General features: G+C 41.9%; 1 protein-coding gene across 6 annotated transcripts in view; it reads right to left on the reverse strand.

Moving 5' to 3' along the window:
* Positions 1 to 15938, reverse strand: part of RNF123 (ring finger protein 123) — a 155352-nt gene that overhangs the window by 74687 nt on the left and 64727 nt on the right. For all 6 annotated transcript variants that reach the window (XM_056805050.1, XM_056805049.1, XM_056805051.1 and 3 more), the window contains 5 exons: positions 12576 to 12693; positions 11432 to 11531; positions 11060 to 11121; positions 10671 to 10742; positions 6404 to 6524 (listed from right to left, as the gene is read on the reverse strand). In XM_056805050.1, the coding sequence (XP_056661028.1) occupies positions 6404 to 6524; positions 10671 to 10742; positions 11060 to 11121; positions 11432 to 11531; positions 12576 to 12693 (473 nt within the window). The remainder of the gene's footprint in view (positions 1 to 6403; positions 6525 to 10670; positions 10743 to 11059; positions 11122 to 11431; positions 11532 to 12575; positions 12694 to 15938) is intronic.

Consider the following 15938-nt stretch of genomic DNA (forward strand, 5'->3'; position numbering starts at 1 on the left):
GGAGAAAGCAAGACCTCCCAGTCCCTCAGACTCCCAGACTATGAGTCATTCTATTCTCATTATTTCTCACCACCCATATCCAAACTGTTGCTGATGCCTGTGGATTTCACCTCTGCAGCATCTCTTGAGTATGGTCCCTTCTCTCCTTGGTCACTGAGACCATCCTGATGCAGACCCTGATCACCTCAGGCTTGGATTACTGCAATAGTTGCTCAGGATCTGCCTGCCTCAAGTCTCTCCTCACTCCAATCTATTCTTAGCCACTAAAGTGATATTCCTAAAGCAAGGTCAAATCATGTCACTCCCTCCTCCCTCAATAAACTCCAGTGGCTCCCAGTTGTCTCCAGAAGCAAATACAAAATGCTGTTCAGCATTCAAAGCCCTTTATAACCTAGCTTCCTCCTACATGCCTCTTAACCTCACTCTGAACTAAATTCTCTCTGATCCAGTGACACTGGTCTGTCTTCTGGGTGTTCCATAAACAAGAAACTCCATCTGTTGACTCTGGGTATTTTCTCTGGCTGTCTTCCAGGTTTGGAATGTTTTTTCCCTTCTACTCTGACTACTAACCTCCCCCACTTCCTTTAAGTCCCAATTAAAGTCTTATCTCTAGGTCCTCTTAATTCTAGTGTCTTCCCTTCTTTGAGTACTTCCTATTTATCCTGTCTTAAGCTTGTTCACCTGTTGTCTCCCCCCCCCCCCCAATTAGACTGTAATCTTCTTGAAACTAGGAGCTGTCTTTTGCTTCTTTTTATATTCCCAGGGCTTAGCCCAGTGTCTGGCCCATAGTAGGCCCTTCATAAGTGTTTACTGCTTGATTGATAGGATCACAGCTAGAGGATACCCAAGAGTTGATCTAGCCTTTTCAGACTCAGAGAGATTCCCTGACTTACACAGGTCACTCAACTAGTAAGTGTGAAGGAGGATCTGAACCCACTTCTTAGTTCCCAAATCCTACACTCAATTTATTTCAAGCAGTAGATTACTCAGAAGTGACACTGATCACAGAGGAAAGAAAAGTCCAATTCAGGTAATGTTGTGGAATTCTCTAGGAGTCTTTTATTTTACATACACATAAAAACCATTTAATTTACACAAGCATTGCCTGAAGGTAAATACTGCTCCCCAAATCCTTCATTGTTAAGTTCATCTTTTTAACATTTTCTTTATAAAAGTGGTGTTTTTAATGCCTTCTCTGGACCCAGGCCAAGTGAGTCATTTCCATAAGTAAAATATCTGCTGTGTTTTGTTTGAACAATGCTAGTGGGAAGGGTAGGGTCAAAAGCTGGGTGAGGTCTCCGAGGCAGCAGGTGACATTGAAATGGAACTCAGGAGAAGACAGAGGGTGGATATAAAATAACATAAAATTATAGATCTCCAGATCTCAGAGGTCATCTATACCAACCACTCATTTTGCAGATGAGGACTAGGAAATCAAGAGAGGTTAAAGGAGCTGCCTAAAATTAAGTAGGCAGTCGGCAGCAGAGCCAGGATTAGAACCAGTGCAACCTCCCTGATGGTGAGTCATCCACTTAGAGATAAAAAAAATTCATGGGAACTGAGAGAGTCACCAAGAGAAAGAAAAGACAGAGAAAAGGGAAGAGGCCCAGAACAGAGCCTTTGGGAAAACCTACAGTTAGAGGTCATCTGATATGTGATGAGGTAGCAAAGGAGAATGAGGGGGAGTGGTCAGAGGCAAAAGTAGAGGCAGGAAACAATTGCCAGGAAAACCCAGAGAAGACAGAGGATGGTTAACAACATTCAGTGTTGCAAAAAAGGCAAGAACTGGGACTGAGAAAAGACTGACAGGTTTGGGAAACAAACGATTGTTGGGGAGAGCTAGGTGGCTCAGTGGATTGAGAGCCAGGTCTTAAAATAGGAGGTCCTGCATTCAAATATGACCTCGGACACTTCCTGGCTATGTGACTTTGGGCAAATCACTTAACCCCCACCGCCTAGCCCTTATATAATACACAGTGCTGATTCTAAGCTATAAGGTATGGATTTTTTTAAAAAGTCATTGGTAACTTTAGAAAAAGTTTCAGTTGAGTGATGAGGTCAAAAGCTAGACTGCAAAGAGCCAAGGAATGAGTGAGGGGAGGAGAAATGGAAGCAATGAGTGTGAATAGCTTTTTTAGTAAGAGTTTGCCTGAGCAAAGGAAGAGAAATAAATTGAGGGGATGGTATGATCTGGTGAAAGTTTTTTTAAGGATCAGGAAGACCTGAGCATAACAGGAAAAAAAAATCAACAGCTAGGGGAGAAAAAGAGAAGGGAGGGAAGATGGAGGTGAGGAGAAGTATGGAGGGAAGGAGAGAGGGAAGGGGAGAGAGACAGAGACAGAGGGCAAGGGCATACATAAAAAACTTGCAGAGAACAGCCATCTCATAATCAGAGGCTTAAGGAAAAAAGGACATGAAAGATACTAAGGAGTTCTAAAAGAAAGGGGGAGGAAGAAGGAGCTCTCAGTAAATGACCTCAATTTTCTCAGTAAATTATGAGGCAACATCCTCAACTGAGCAAGGAGAAGGAAAAGGAGAAAGAGGAGGTGGTGGTATCAAATAATTCAGGACAGAAGAGAAAGTTTAGAATAAGTGCTGTGGGGAGTATGATAGGGAATTAATTAGGGAGAAATAAAAGAATTGACTCGCTACAGTGAGAGGTCCAGTTGAAGTTATATAACATTAATTTATAGTTTAATTTATAAAGGTTGTGAGACTTCTTCCAACTCCATTCAGGAATATGTGAGTAGGAGAAGAAGAGGTAGATGGTGGGAGTAATCTGAGGTTAGGGTGAGAGACACCCAAAAAGAATACCTGAGTGTTTAGGGTAATTTAGGACTGCAACTAGAAGCAAACTCTAACTAAGAAGAGGAGGTTAGAGAATATATAATCCCAGGAGGGCTCTTTTATTAGGCACAAATTTGACCCCAGAAATATACCCTCCAAAATAATTTTGTTTTTTTCCCCTGGTCTGCCAGCAATAAAAACTACTTCCAGTGGACATTATGCTTTAACAGAACCTCATAGCAAAAAGGGACCTCGAAGGGCAACTACTCCAACTTGTACCTTTATAAAGATCTCTACTACATTCTCAAGAAAGGCATATCTGACCTCTACAGAAAGATTTAAGCTAATGGGGAACTTACTACCTCACAAGACAACTCACTCCACTTTGGGATATCTCTATAATTGTTAGGAAATATTTCCTAGCTTTTTTGGGCAGCTTTTAGAATAAAAGCAGCAAGTAAGTCACTGAGAAGTACTTTCTAATCCTTAAGAGAGACCAGGAAGAGCAGACCCCAAGCAGACCTAGTAATGGTAGTGAAATAGACCCTCTATTTCATTCAAGAAAATCTATGTTACTGTATTTCTTGGGAAGCCAAGAGGGTCCTATTGGAGGGAAGAATAGTGAGAAGTCTTTATTTACCTCAGAGGCCTCAAATGGCCACAACAGTAGCAAACTCTGGGTATAAGCATGGAGACTTTAGGAATAAAAGCAATTAAGAGCAAGAGCCATTGAGAAGAGAATGTTAAAAGCTGATGATCACTAACTACAATTTACAAAGTGACAGAATTTTAGTGATTACAGGGCTCCGAAATGGAAGTAATATGATTAAAAAGGGCAGCTAGGTAGCTCAGTGCACTAGAGCACCAGACCTAGAGTTAGGAGCACCTGGATTCAAATCCAGTCTCAGATACTTCTTAGCTGTGTGACTCTGGGCAAGTCTCTTATTCCTATTTGTCTAACCCTTGCCCTTCTGTCTTAGGGTTGTTACTAGGACAGAAAATAAGAGTTAAAAAAAAAAGACATTTGAGAAAGTGTGAGGAGATAGCCTGTAACTGTGTTTTAAGCTATACCAAGCGGCTACAGCATGATATAGCATAGCATCCAACCAGAAGTCAGGAGGAGACCTGGGTTCTTGTACTGACAACTCTGCAGTTCACTCTTTCTATGGCCTTGGTTTCTCTGGGCCAGTTTTCTGCTCTATAAAATGAAGAGGTTGGCCTAGAAGCTCTCTAAGGTCCCTTTCATCTCTGACATTTTTATAAATATATAAATATTTGCTGAATTAACAGAAGAATTGACATATTGGGGGTGTTAAGATGAAAATTCTCTGGAGACTTTCTTATATTATAAATATTTATTAAATAATAAAAAGCAGGCCAGAGAAAGAAAAGGGCCTCTAGCCATGTGGTGCTGATCATTCCCTTAATAAGTCTTCTCCAAGAGCTGAGCTAAGAGTGAAGCACAAAGACCTACAATGGCCTTTTCCCTCTGAATTTCCAGAAAAAAAAAAAGCTCCCACTTCCTCTCATGACTCAAATTTATGCTCTTAGTGACATTCCTTTCAAAGTGTCTCCAATTGAAGGGCTCTGACCTCACTCTGGGAAAGAGATGGGTCTTGCAGATTTGAGATATGCAGATCTCTAGTGTGGCTCCCAGCATGTTTACTCCTCTCCTCCTCCACTATTTTTTTTATTATTTTTTTAAGCCCTTACTTCTATCTTATAATCAGTACTGGGTATTGGTTTCAAGGCAGAAGAGTGGTAAGGGCTAGGCAATGGGGGTTAAGTGGCTTGATTAGGGTCACACAGTTAGGAAGTATATGAGGCTAGATTTGAACCCAAGACCTCCGGTCTCTGGGCCTGGCTCTCAATCCACTGGGCCACACAGCTGCACCCTTTTATTCACTCTCTTGATTCAGGCAGAGGGTAGGGGCAAGTTACAAATTAACCCAATCAGAGAGTGACTTCAAACTTAATTCCAAACTCACCTTTTTAAAAAATCCAAACTTAATCTTGGGGTGCCAAAGAAAAGGGTACAGAATAGTGTTAAATTCTCACAGAGGGAACTATATTCTATTCATTACTGCAGAGATGACAGATAACATTCAACCTCAGAGTGTGAGCAGGGCCAAGTGTGTGAGTTCTTGGACAACAGAATTGAGAGGTCATAGGTTCGTAGAATTTTGACTTAGAAGGACCCTTGGGGATCATGCAGTTAAGAAATTCTTAATTTAGAGTTTTAGAACTTTTTTGTTTTGTTCTGTGTGTTTGTGGAGTAGGGGAGATAGAGAGGAAGAGAGAGGAAAGGAGGGAAGGTGAGGGGAGAGGAGAAAGAGAATTATGTTTTAGCATAATTGGTTTCCTTTGTAATTATGCATTTAAAAATATTCTTCTGAAAAGGGGACCATCAGCTTCAGAAGTCGGCCAAAGAGGACGATGACATAAAAAAAGTTAAGAAATACTTAGAGAACTAAGGACAGAGAGGCACATTAGCTTGCCCTTATAGTAAACAGCAGGTCTGGGACTCAAACACATCCTCTTCTCCAAATCTAGAGTTCTTTCTACTGAACCAGAAAATCTGACCACTCTGGGCAAAACAGTCCTCTCTACTCACCATGGGCCTATGAAGTGTTACTGTAAACAACATGAAATTATACTCAATGTAATGACCTGGAAAAATAAAAATCTAGATAATCAAAAAAGCAACAATTCAGTACTTATTTGAATAAATGTTTGCTGAACTGAATTTAGAAGGCACAAAGGGCTACTTTTCTTCTGCTTTCCATCCTGCCCCTCAAAGGTCACTTCCTAACCCTTAGGATCAGACAATTAAATTTTTAAAAAATTCTTATCTTTTGTCTTAGAATCAATACTATGTAATAGTTCTAAGGCAGAAGAGTGGTAAGAGCTAGGCAAAATAGGCCAGGAAGTATCTGAGGCCTGGTTCTCAATCCAATGAGTCACCTAGCTGCCCCAGACAATTAAATTTAATGTACCCTATCCAAGCATATGCCAACTGAGAGGCTAGGAAAGGGACACAGCACAGTACCAGAAAAAGTGAAAAAGAAGAAGCCTGATGGAGATGGAGGGTCATTGGCAATCTGGGAAATTAAAGCAATAAATGCTGCTGCTTAGTCCTCAGCCTGTCCCTTTTCTTTGAAGATCCTCACTTGATGACCCTCCATCTGAGGGATCAGGCGGATCAGAGGGAAAGAGGAAAAGGCTCTGAAAGTCTCAAATGGATCTGAAAAAGGGCACTAAACTCAGTGACTCAGTTTATAGGTAGCCAGGTCTTACAGGCAGCTAGGCGACTCAGTGGATAGAGGGCCAGGCCTGGAGACAGGAGATCCTGGGTTCAAATTTGACTGAAGATGTTTACTAGCTATGTGACCCTGGGAAAGTCACCTAACTCCCATTGCCTATTCCTCCCTCACTGCTCTTCTCCCTTGGAACCAATACACAGTATTGATTCTAAGACAGATGGTAAGGGTTAAAAAAAAAAAAACAAGTGCCAGGTGCAGAATCTAGATTATCTGACTATTACCCAGGAAAAATAACTCTCAGTGGTTCTACAACACAACTTGGTTCAGAAGGTTCAAGCTCCCTGTCAGCTTACCTTCACTATATGCTGCTGTTGCATTTGAAGCTTTGTATTCATCCCAGTAGTATCTCAAAGCCGTGATCAGGCGATGCAGGAAACATACCATGTACTCCGGCGGGCAGAGAACGGTCAGGTTCTAAAGGGAAGCAGAGAAGAAAATAGCTTGCTACCAGTTCTAGTGTTTCACAAGAGCAGCTCTGGCTAACATGCTCCCCTCTCTCAGCAATCCTAAATTCTTCAGTAAGACACTTCTCACAAGCTGCCTATCTCTCCCAAGACCTGTGTGGCCAGGTGGGCAGCAATATTAAGGCTGGTCCTGTCTGTACCCAGAGAGCCCCTCCTATTGGCATGGCCAAAGGGCAAAAGGAAATAGCAGGAATGATAAAGCCCTGCCCTGGAGCTGAGTGAGATAAAGATCTACTCTCATGGAGACCCTGCCACAAGTAGGAAAGAACAGGCCTGGAAGAGAAGTAATATGTCAGGGTGTGAAGGATGCCAGGATCTGACCCACAGTTAGCTTCCCAAGACACTCATTCCTCTGTTTAGAACCAGTCCAGGGGACTTTGCCTTTGACACCATAGCTTTTACACTTAAATTCTCTTATTAAATTTCCCTGATCCCTGAAATCTCAACCAGGTCTCAAACCACCTGGGGCTTCTTGGCTCCCTGGTTCAGAAGCTTGGTGCATAGAACCTGTCCCACTCCCAGTATTTCCGGGTTCCTTTTCTTAGCATTTCCTTTCTAATTCTTTTCTTATTTATTTATACATGTGCACATTGTTTTCCCTGATAGAATGTAACCTCCTCATGTTGTTTTTATCTTAATCCCCAGCACCTAGCACAGTGCTTGGCATGTTATAGGCAATTAATGTTTATTGATCTCTATCAACATTAAACCCCCAAAGATATTCTCCAGCGTTTATTTACAGGGGAGGAAAATATATAGATTTAGAAAACAACAGTTATTATTAATCCTTGGCAGCTACGCAGCACAGTGGGTAAAGAGTGCCAGGCCTGAAGTCAGGAAGACAGATTTTCCTGACTTCAAATTTGGCCTCAGACACATACTAGCTGGGTGATCCTGGGCAAGTCTCTTAACCTTGTTTGCTTCAGTTCATCTGTCAAATGAGCTCGAGAAGGAAATGGCAAAGTATTCTAGGATTCATGCCAAGAAAATTCCAAATGAGGTCACAGAGTCAGAGATGACTAAAATAAATGAACAACTACAAAATTATTATTCCCATTGTATAGATGAAGAAACAGGGTGGTAATTCAAAATTCCTATAAAATAAATCTACCCTATCTCAGATTAGTCCTAAACTTCCCTATCTGCCCTACTGAGCCACTGAAAATATACACACAAGTAACATTTGGGATTTGCCCATATGGGCTTTCTGGATCAAGCTCAGTAACTCATTCTTTTAATCCCAGACTCGTTCTTAGCCTGAAGGCCTAGTGTGTTGGGAGGCTCCACCCATTGAATGACCAAATCCTATAGTTCTTTAAATGTTTCTCTTCCCCCAATATCTTTTTAGTTATAATTTATATAATTCCCCTCAAAGCTTTTTATAGTCCAGTGAAACTAGACTACTCTGTCCCTGAGTGCACAATGTACTCTCCTCATGCCAAGAATGCCCACCCTCCCTTCCTCTTCCTCTTAACCATTTAATTCCTACCTGATTTCTGAAGATATATTCAAATGCTACCTATTCTAGAAAAACCTTCTGTTAACTCCATCTTCACCCTGGCTGCTTATGACCATCCTCCCATGGACCTTACATAGAATTTTGTTTACCCTCTTCTAAAGCATTTTACATGGATTATTGGGGCAGCTAGGTGGCACAGTGTAACAGCTAGACCTGGAGTTGGGAGGACCCAAGTTCAAATCTAGCCTCAGACATTTTTTAGCTGTGTGACCCTAAGCAAGTCATTTAACTCTATTTGTTTAGACCTTGCCTTTCTGACTTAGAGTTGTTACTAAGACAGAAAATAAGGGTGTTTTTAAAATGTATTATTGCATATTATGGCTGTTTTTTTCTTATCCCCCTACTATGTTATAAATTTCATGAAGATAAGGACCATGTATTATCTATACTTGATCTCTCTTAACACTAAGAAATAAATTGTATTTAATACACAGCAGGCACCTAATAAATGTTTCTTACACTACATTGTACAGGTGCACAGGATATTCCTATTACCTTAAGATCAGAATGATTCAACCCAACTCACCTAGATTATCCCAAAAGTGAGACATTCTAATTTGTACCCAGAATATTAATAATAATAACCCAGATTCCAAAGGAAGAATGAAGCTTTTGTGGTACAGATTTGCATGGCAAACAAAAAGCTAGTTCCCATCTGGGTCTCTCCCACTAATGTGGCACAAAGTAGGCAGGGCCCAGGGGGAAGCTCCTGATGATGTCATCAAAGAGTGCCTCCTGCCGCACAAAGACCAGACCAACAGGACTTATCCTAGGGCAGGGAGCATGACCTCACCCTAATTTATAATGATCATAATTGCTGACTTTTTTGTAGTGCTTTGATGTTTACAAAGTACTTTACACAATGTTATTTTTTTTAATACTCATGACAACTTTATTAAGGTTCCTATTGGTATTATTATTTCCATTGTTCAGATGAAGAAACGGGTTCATTTTGACCATGATTAGAAAGCTGTGTAAGTTTCAAGAGTAGGATTTAATCGCAAGTCTGTCTGGACCCCAAGTCCAGTTTCATCCCTAATTTGCACGACAGGCCATCAAAACAAGGCTAAAACCAGGAGTGCCCAGAAGCAAGGAATGTTGGAAAGAGCTGTCCCCAGACTGGATCACATGGGACTGAATACCAGTTGTGCCACTTATTAGGGACAGGGAGAGGGACTAGGGCTCTGATTTCTAGTATGAGTCCCTCCCTGGTGAGATAAGTCTCTCTACCAACACTGCTGGCCACTTTCCCTGTAACTTAGAGTCTTAAAGGCCACTAAAGCATTCAGAGCTTAGAGCACTGAGCAGGTAAATGACTAACTCGTCCAGTGTGTATATGAGACAGGACTTGAACCCTGGCCATCCTGGCTCCAAGGCTGGCTCTCTATCCCCAAATCATGCTTCTTTATTAGCTCCATGAGCATGGGCAAATCACTACCATCTCTGGACCTCAGATGAGGACTGTGACTTCTAGTTCACAATTAGAATTCTAATATCCCCCTAAAGCCTAGCTCCTGCCTAAGTGCAGGTCTCTGGGTCCTGGACTTCAAGTTCACAAACCCCCAGTTGGTGACCAGGCCACAAGACTCTTGGGAAGAAGAAGGGCTGCTGCCCACTGCAGGCCTCTCCCTTTAAAACTCAGCTCTGCTCTGCAATCAGAAGCAGCATGGGGTAGGAGGAAGCAAGAAGACTGAAGTCAGATGATTTCTGTCCCTAACTTCCTATGCAATCCAGAGACTCAGTTTCTTTATTTGTAAAATGAGATTGTACTAGATGATCTCTGAGGTCCCTTCCAGGCCAGAAGGAAACACAGACAAGCAGAACAGCTTTGAAAATTACATGTTGAATTTATTATATACTTAAAAGGAAAAGCAGTCTCTACATAATAGAGATTCACAGTGTTAGGTACAATTTTCTTTTTCTTTTCCACTTTCTATAGAGAAATGCTCATTTTATTTATTAAGTTATGAATTTTAAAAATTTCCTACTCTAGGTCTAGGGCAATCCATGAACTACTTTCTCTTCTGACAATGGCCTCCTAAGAAGGACACAGAAGAGGAAGGAAGGAATGAGTAGGGAAGAGGAAAGCAGGGAAGGAGAGACAAGGAGGGCAGTTAGCTAGTTCTCAAGCCTATGGAGGGTAAAGTGGAATGAGAATCGGTCCTGAGTCAGGGGACACTGTATTTGAATCTCAACTTTACCATTTACCGTGTTACTTTGAGTAAATCATCTTAAACTCCTTGACCCTTGGTTTCCTCATTAATAAAGAGGATAATAACACTTGTACTGCCTATCTTGGGATGCAAGGAAAGCATTTTGCAAATTTCAGTGTGTATAAAAAATTTGATTTATGAAGTCTCTGTTGGCCACATTTAACAGCAAAGTCAAACCCTGGTATCTCTCACCCTTTAGCCTCTTCAGTGTCCCCAGGGAACCAGTTCTGTGCCAGGCATGTCTCTTCTAGGCCCAGGTAATAGCCAGAGCTGCCCAAAATGTCTTTTGGCTGGTTACCAGAGCCTGACCTAAGAATGGGAGGGCCCTCCCACAGAGATCCCTGCTCCTGAACAAACCACTCACCCCTCGACTGCTGGCATTCTCTTGCAGGAACTTTCGAAACTTGTTCAGGAAAATGTACCTGGAAGCTTCACCCTGGGAGAGAAGCAAAGCTGGACTGGCAGCAAGAAGCAGCCAGGGAAGGGGAATCGATGGTCTCCAGCCTTCCAGCCCACTTACCACTTACCCAACCCCAGAAATATATGAGGTGTTCCTTCCTACAAACTTGGGCCCAATTGCATATCCCATATACAGCTGTTAGGCTGCTCCTTGAATAACTTCTGGGTTTTATCTCTACCAAGATGTATGAACTTATGTCTTCCCATCCTGGTACTAAAGTTACAGATATTTTATACTCTTTGCCCCAGAGTCCTTCCCAGTGCTGATATTCTCCCTCGTGCAAGCCCACTTACCCCATTATGATCTTTATTATTCAACAGCAATTTCAGGATCTGAACCTGGAGATCTTCCACCACTAAAAAGGTCAAAGAGACCATTGGTCCAGATGGCCTAAGTCAAGTCCCAGGCAGAACAGAGGGCACTGGCAGCAGAAGACTCCCCACCCCTCCTAAAGTAGTCAAGCTAACCCTGCTGGGCACAAGTCCAGAAACACTCCCCAGCTCCCAGATTCCTGATGGGAAGGATGCTACAGGTGGGGACAGGACTATGGAGATGGGGGAAAAGGAGATAAAGGAAGAGGTAAAAAGTCCCTCCCAAAGGGTGGTGTCCCCTGGAGTTCCTCTAGCATCTTCCATCAGGAAAGAAAAAGGAGGTAGCAGCCAGACCTTCGATTCGTTTCTTGAGCCTTTGGCAACCTCTCTCATATGCTCGCCGTCTCAGCCGCTCGTCAGAACTCTCTTCCTTCACCTCCTTCATCTCCTTACCCTGAAGTAAGGAATGAGAGGGCCACCATCAATGACTAAGAGCTAAGTGAGGGCAGGTAAGGAGGTAGCAGCCAAACAAGATCCCTCCAGGTGAAGCAAGGAACCCAGAGGCCTTCATGCCTCTGCTGTAATGGTGCCCTAAAGTTCTGTGACTGGACTGTCTCTTTCCTGAAATATAACCAAGTTAGGGACATCAGTTGTACTGGGAACCTTCTCCCCAGTGGGGCAGCAGGCTCCTAGTTCCAGGGCTGGATACAAGATCCATAGAACTGGCCAAGGAAGACATATGAGACCTCATTCAGGGCAAAGCTTGAAAATTCTGTATTTGACTGGTCAGAGAGCTTGGCTCAGACCTAGCAAAGCTCCGTATGGACATCATGATATCCCCCTGGTGTGTCTGTTCTATAAACACAGTCTGAGACACCCTTCTCCTGCACATAGACAGAGAATAAATAGCATTTCTGTCATGATCTTCTCCTAAAAAGGCCACCTGGATTTAGTCGAAAATACTGTCTGTTTAATGTTCTATACACAATAGCAGAAAACTGACAGGGTTAGAACCTTGGCTGACAGAGCAGCACCCTTCCCTTCTCCCTCTTGGTTAGGGGAATCTCTGAAATTAAGACGGGAGACAAGGGACTAAAAGTGGCCCTCCACGTTGTACCCCCCAATTATTGAAGGTTTTGTGACTTAAAAATCTCCTCCACTCCTTTCCAGTTCCCCTGACAGAGGACTGGGGAAAGATATGACTTCCTTTCCCACCTCTTAAAGAAAATGGACTCTTCTCAGTGCCCCTCCCCCATAGTGGTCTGGGGCTCTGTGGGAAATCTTCACTTTTAAACCCTACTGGCTGGCTAGAAGACAGAAGAAGTTTAGGCCCTAGAATCTCTGGCTGGCTCGGAGGGTGGTGGGGGCCAGGATTCTCTCTGTAGCTATTTCTGTGACATACTCTCACAAGATCCCCATTTGGCCACAGAGGGCTCTGCTGTCCAGTTAGGAGCACATCTAACTCTGACCAAGGGGCAGTGGGAAAGCAACTATCTACCTCTTTGCTGAAGCGATTGGGCCACCACGTGGTGGGGATGAGTTCCTGAAGCCCAGCCTCCTCCACTCGCAATGGACTCTTGATGTAGAAGAAAACCACAGAGCGGAGCACATCGAAGCTGTAAGAAGGATGGCTAAGGCTAAGGCCGGAGTCTTATGCAGTCTGAATGTGGAGTATATGGCAACTCTCCAAGCTCAGCCCCAACAACATTGGCTCCTCCCATTTCCTCCATCCCACCCACAACTGCTCTGAGCAGGCCAAACATCATATGAACTTAGAGACACAGAGGACTACCTTAAATTAAAAAACAATTTTTCTCTCTTGGCTTGTCAGAGTATCTGAACTCTATGCATTCCAGCTTTATTCTTTTGGGTTTAAAGAGGTCATCCAGACTCGAGAGTTCCCTGATCATATTTAAATACTTGAGAAGGGTCCCACTTTAAGTCTTAATGGGCAATAATCTGATAGGATAATCAGAAACTACAGCCTGAACTCTCCATATGTTTAAAAAAAGGAAATAAATTGCCTCAAAACAAAGGAAAGCAGGAGGAACACATCCCAGTGGGGTAAGAAGAGAAACCCAGGGGGGCACGGTATTTGTGGGAACTGGTAGAAATCAGATAAGCCCAACATATCACTATGCAGTCAGAGGCAATGAAGCAGCAGAATGGGAAGAAACCCAGTCTAAGTCACTTGGCCTGGGCATTAAATGGAGAGAGGGCACAAGACCAATGTACTTCCATGTGGCCTGAGGCAGAGAGGGGGAAGAAAGGGGGATCAGTTCAGCCTAATCCACTTAGGAAGGGTAGCAAAGGCAGCACAGACATGAGAACAACAAATTTCCATGTAGCCTGAGGCAGCAAAGTGGCAGGACAGGGATCAATCCAGCCTAAGTCACTCACCACAGGTAGTGAGGGCAGGGTGGGCATGAGTTCAGTGTACTTCTATATGGCCCATAGCAATAAAGCTGCAGAGCTAAGTAGCAGAACCCAACCCAAAAGACAACAGGGGAACTGATAGTACCAAAAGCTGAATTTAGTTGGAAAAAACAGCTGCAAGCCTCCTCCCAGCAAGCCAACAGGGCTACCCCCTCAACAGACACATACACAAAACAAAAGCAGCTGGGATTTCCCTAAGCATCAGAGAAGAGCACTCTACAAGCATGGAACAGTATACCCTCTACCCTAGGAACTGAGAAGAACCTCAACAAGTAGATAAGAAAATGGAACTCTCTCTCTCTCTCTCTCTCTCTCTCTCTCTCTCTCTCTCTCTCTCTCTCTCTCTCTCTCTCTCATATATATATATATATATATATATATATATACACACATGTATATATATATATATATGTATACATATATATATAGCCAGAAAAATGAGCAAAAGCAAAGGAAAAAACCTGACTTTAGAAAGTTACTTTAGTGACAGAGAAGATCAAAATATGAACTCATAAGATGGTAACAAGGAAACACATGAAACCTCAAAGAAAAATGTGAAAGGATATCAAGCCCCAAAAGAACCCCTGGAAGAACTTGAATAGAAGTTGAATAAAATAACAAGAGAATTGATAGACTCAATACCTGGGGGGAAATTCACTGAAGAAATCAACTCCCTAAAAACTAGAATTAGGCCAAAAGGAAATGGAGGCACAAAATACACTGAAGAAAACAATTCCCTAAAGACCAGAATAAACCAAATGGAAATGAAAACAAAAAGAAAAGTGAACAAAAAAGCTAAAGAAAATACCTTCTTAAATAGGATTAGCCAAATGGAAAAAGAAACATAAAAACTCAAGGAAGAAATAATTGGGTAAATAGAAGCTAATGAATCCATAAGACATAAGGAAACAAGAAAACAAAATCAAAAGAATGAAGAAACTGAAGAAAATCTGAAATACCTTACTAAAAAAACAACTGACCTGCTCCAGGAGAAATAATCTATGAATCATCAGAATACTTGAAAGCCATGATTAAAAAAAGAGAGAGAGAGCCTATATACCACATTACAAGAAATCATCAGGAAAAACTACCCTGATATCCTTGAAAAAGAAGAAAAAATAGAAATTGAAAGAATCTACCAATCATCTCCTGAAAGAGACCCCAAAATATCCCAATGCTATTATAGTCAAATTCTAGAACTCCCAGGCCAAGGAAAAAGTACTACAAGGAGCCAGAAGGAAATAATCCAAATCTCATGGACCCATAGTCAGGATTACACAGGACCTAGCATCTTCTAAAAATAAAGGACCAGAAGGCATGGATTATGATATTCAAAAAGGCAAGAATTACATACCCAGCAAAACTGAGCATACTTAAGGGGAAAAATTGATATTTAAGGAAGTAGAGGACTTCCAGACTTTCCTACCAAAAAACCAGAGCTAAAAAGAAAATTCAGTGAGCAAATATGACACTCGGGAGAAGAATGAAAAGACTTATAAAGTGAAAACTTAAGGGATTCAATAAGCTTGAATTAAGTATATTCGTACCTGGGAAGGTAACACTTGAGATGCTTAAGATATTTATGATATATTTGAAATACTTAAGGTAGTTAAAGAACTGAATATACCTAAAGTAATTAAGAACTTTATCACTACTGAAGCAATGAGGAATATACATAAAAAGAAAGGAGTATACTGAATAGGATGGGCTGATCCAAAAAAGAAAAAAAAATTAGGGATAGGAGAGAGGAACACATGGGGAGAAGATAAAAGGAGAAATAGGAGGAGGTAAACTAATTCTCACAAAGAGGTACATAAAAGTCAATACAGTGGAGAAGATAGGGAAGAGCTGCAGGCAATGCTTGAATCTTACTCAGATTTACCTCAACATGGGAATAACACCCATACTCAGTTAGCTATAGAAACCTACATTACTCTATAGAGAAGTAGGAGGGAGGGGGTAATAAGAGAAGGGGAAGGGGAAAGGACAAAGAGGAGGGCAAAATGGGGGAGGTGATGATCAAAAATGAAACATCTATGAATAAAAAAAGGCTGGTAGGAGAGAGAAGGATATACGGGGAAAATAAGGAGGGAAACATACAATTAGCAATCATAACTATGAATGTAAATGGGATGAACTCACCCATAAAATGGAAAAGGATAGCAGAGTGGTTTACAATTTGGTTACATAGGGTCCTGATTCCTATTTGCCCAACCAGGAACCCTAAACTCTCCTCATTCTCCCCAAATAAACCTTCACTCACTTTTGCACAAGTTTTCACAGCCATTATATCTCCCTAATTATCTTCACAGTAATCCTGGGAAACTGGTAGGGCATGTATTAATCACCCCCATTTCATAAATGAAGAAACGCAAGAGTTAGAGAAGTAATCCAAAGGTCATCTCCTAGAAGCTATACCCATAGG

This window comes from Monodelphis domestica, chromosome 7 (assembly GCF_027887165.1).
Source record: "Monodelphis domestica isolate mMonDom1 chromosome 7, mMonDom1.pri, whole genome shotgun sequence".
Taxonomy (NCBI): Eukaryota; Metazoa; Chordata; class Mammalia; order Didelphimorphia; family Didelphidae; genus Monodelphis; species Monodelphis domestica.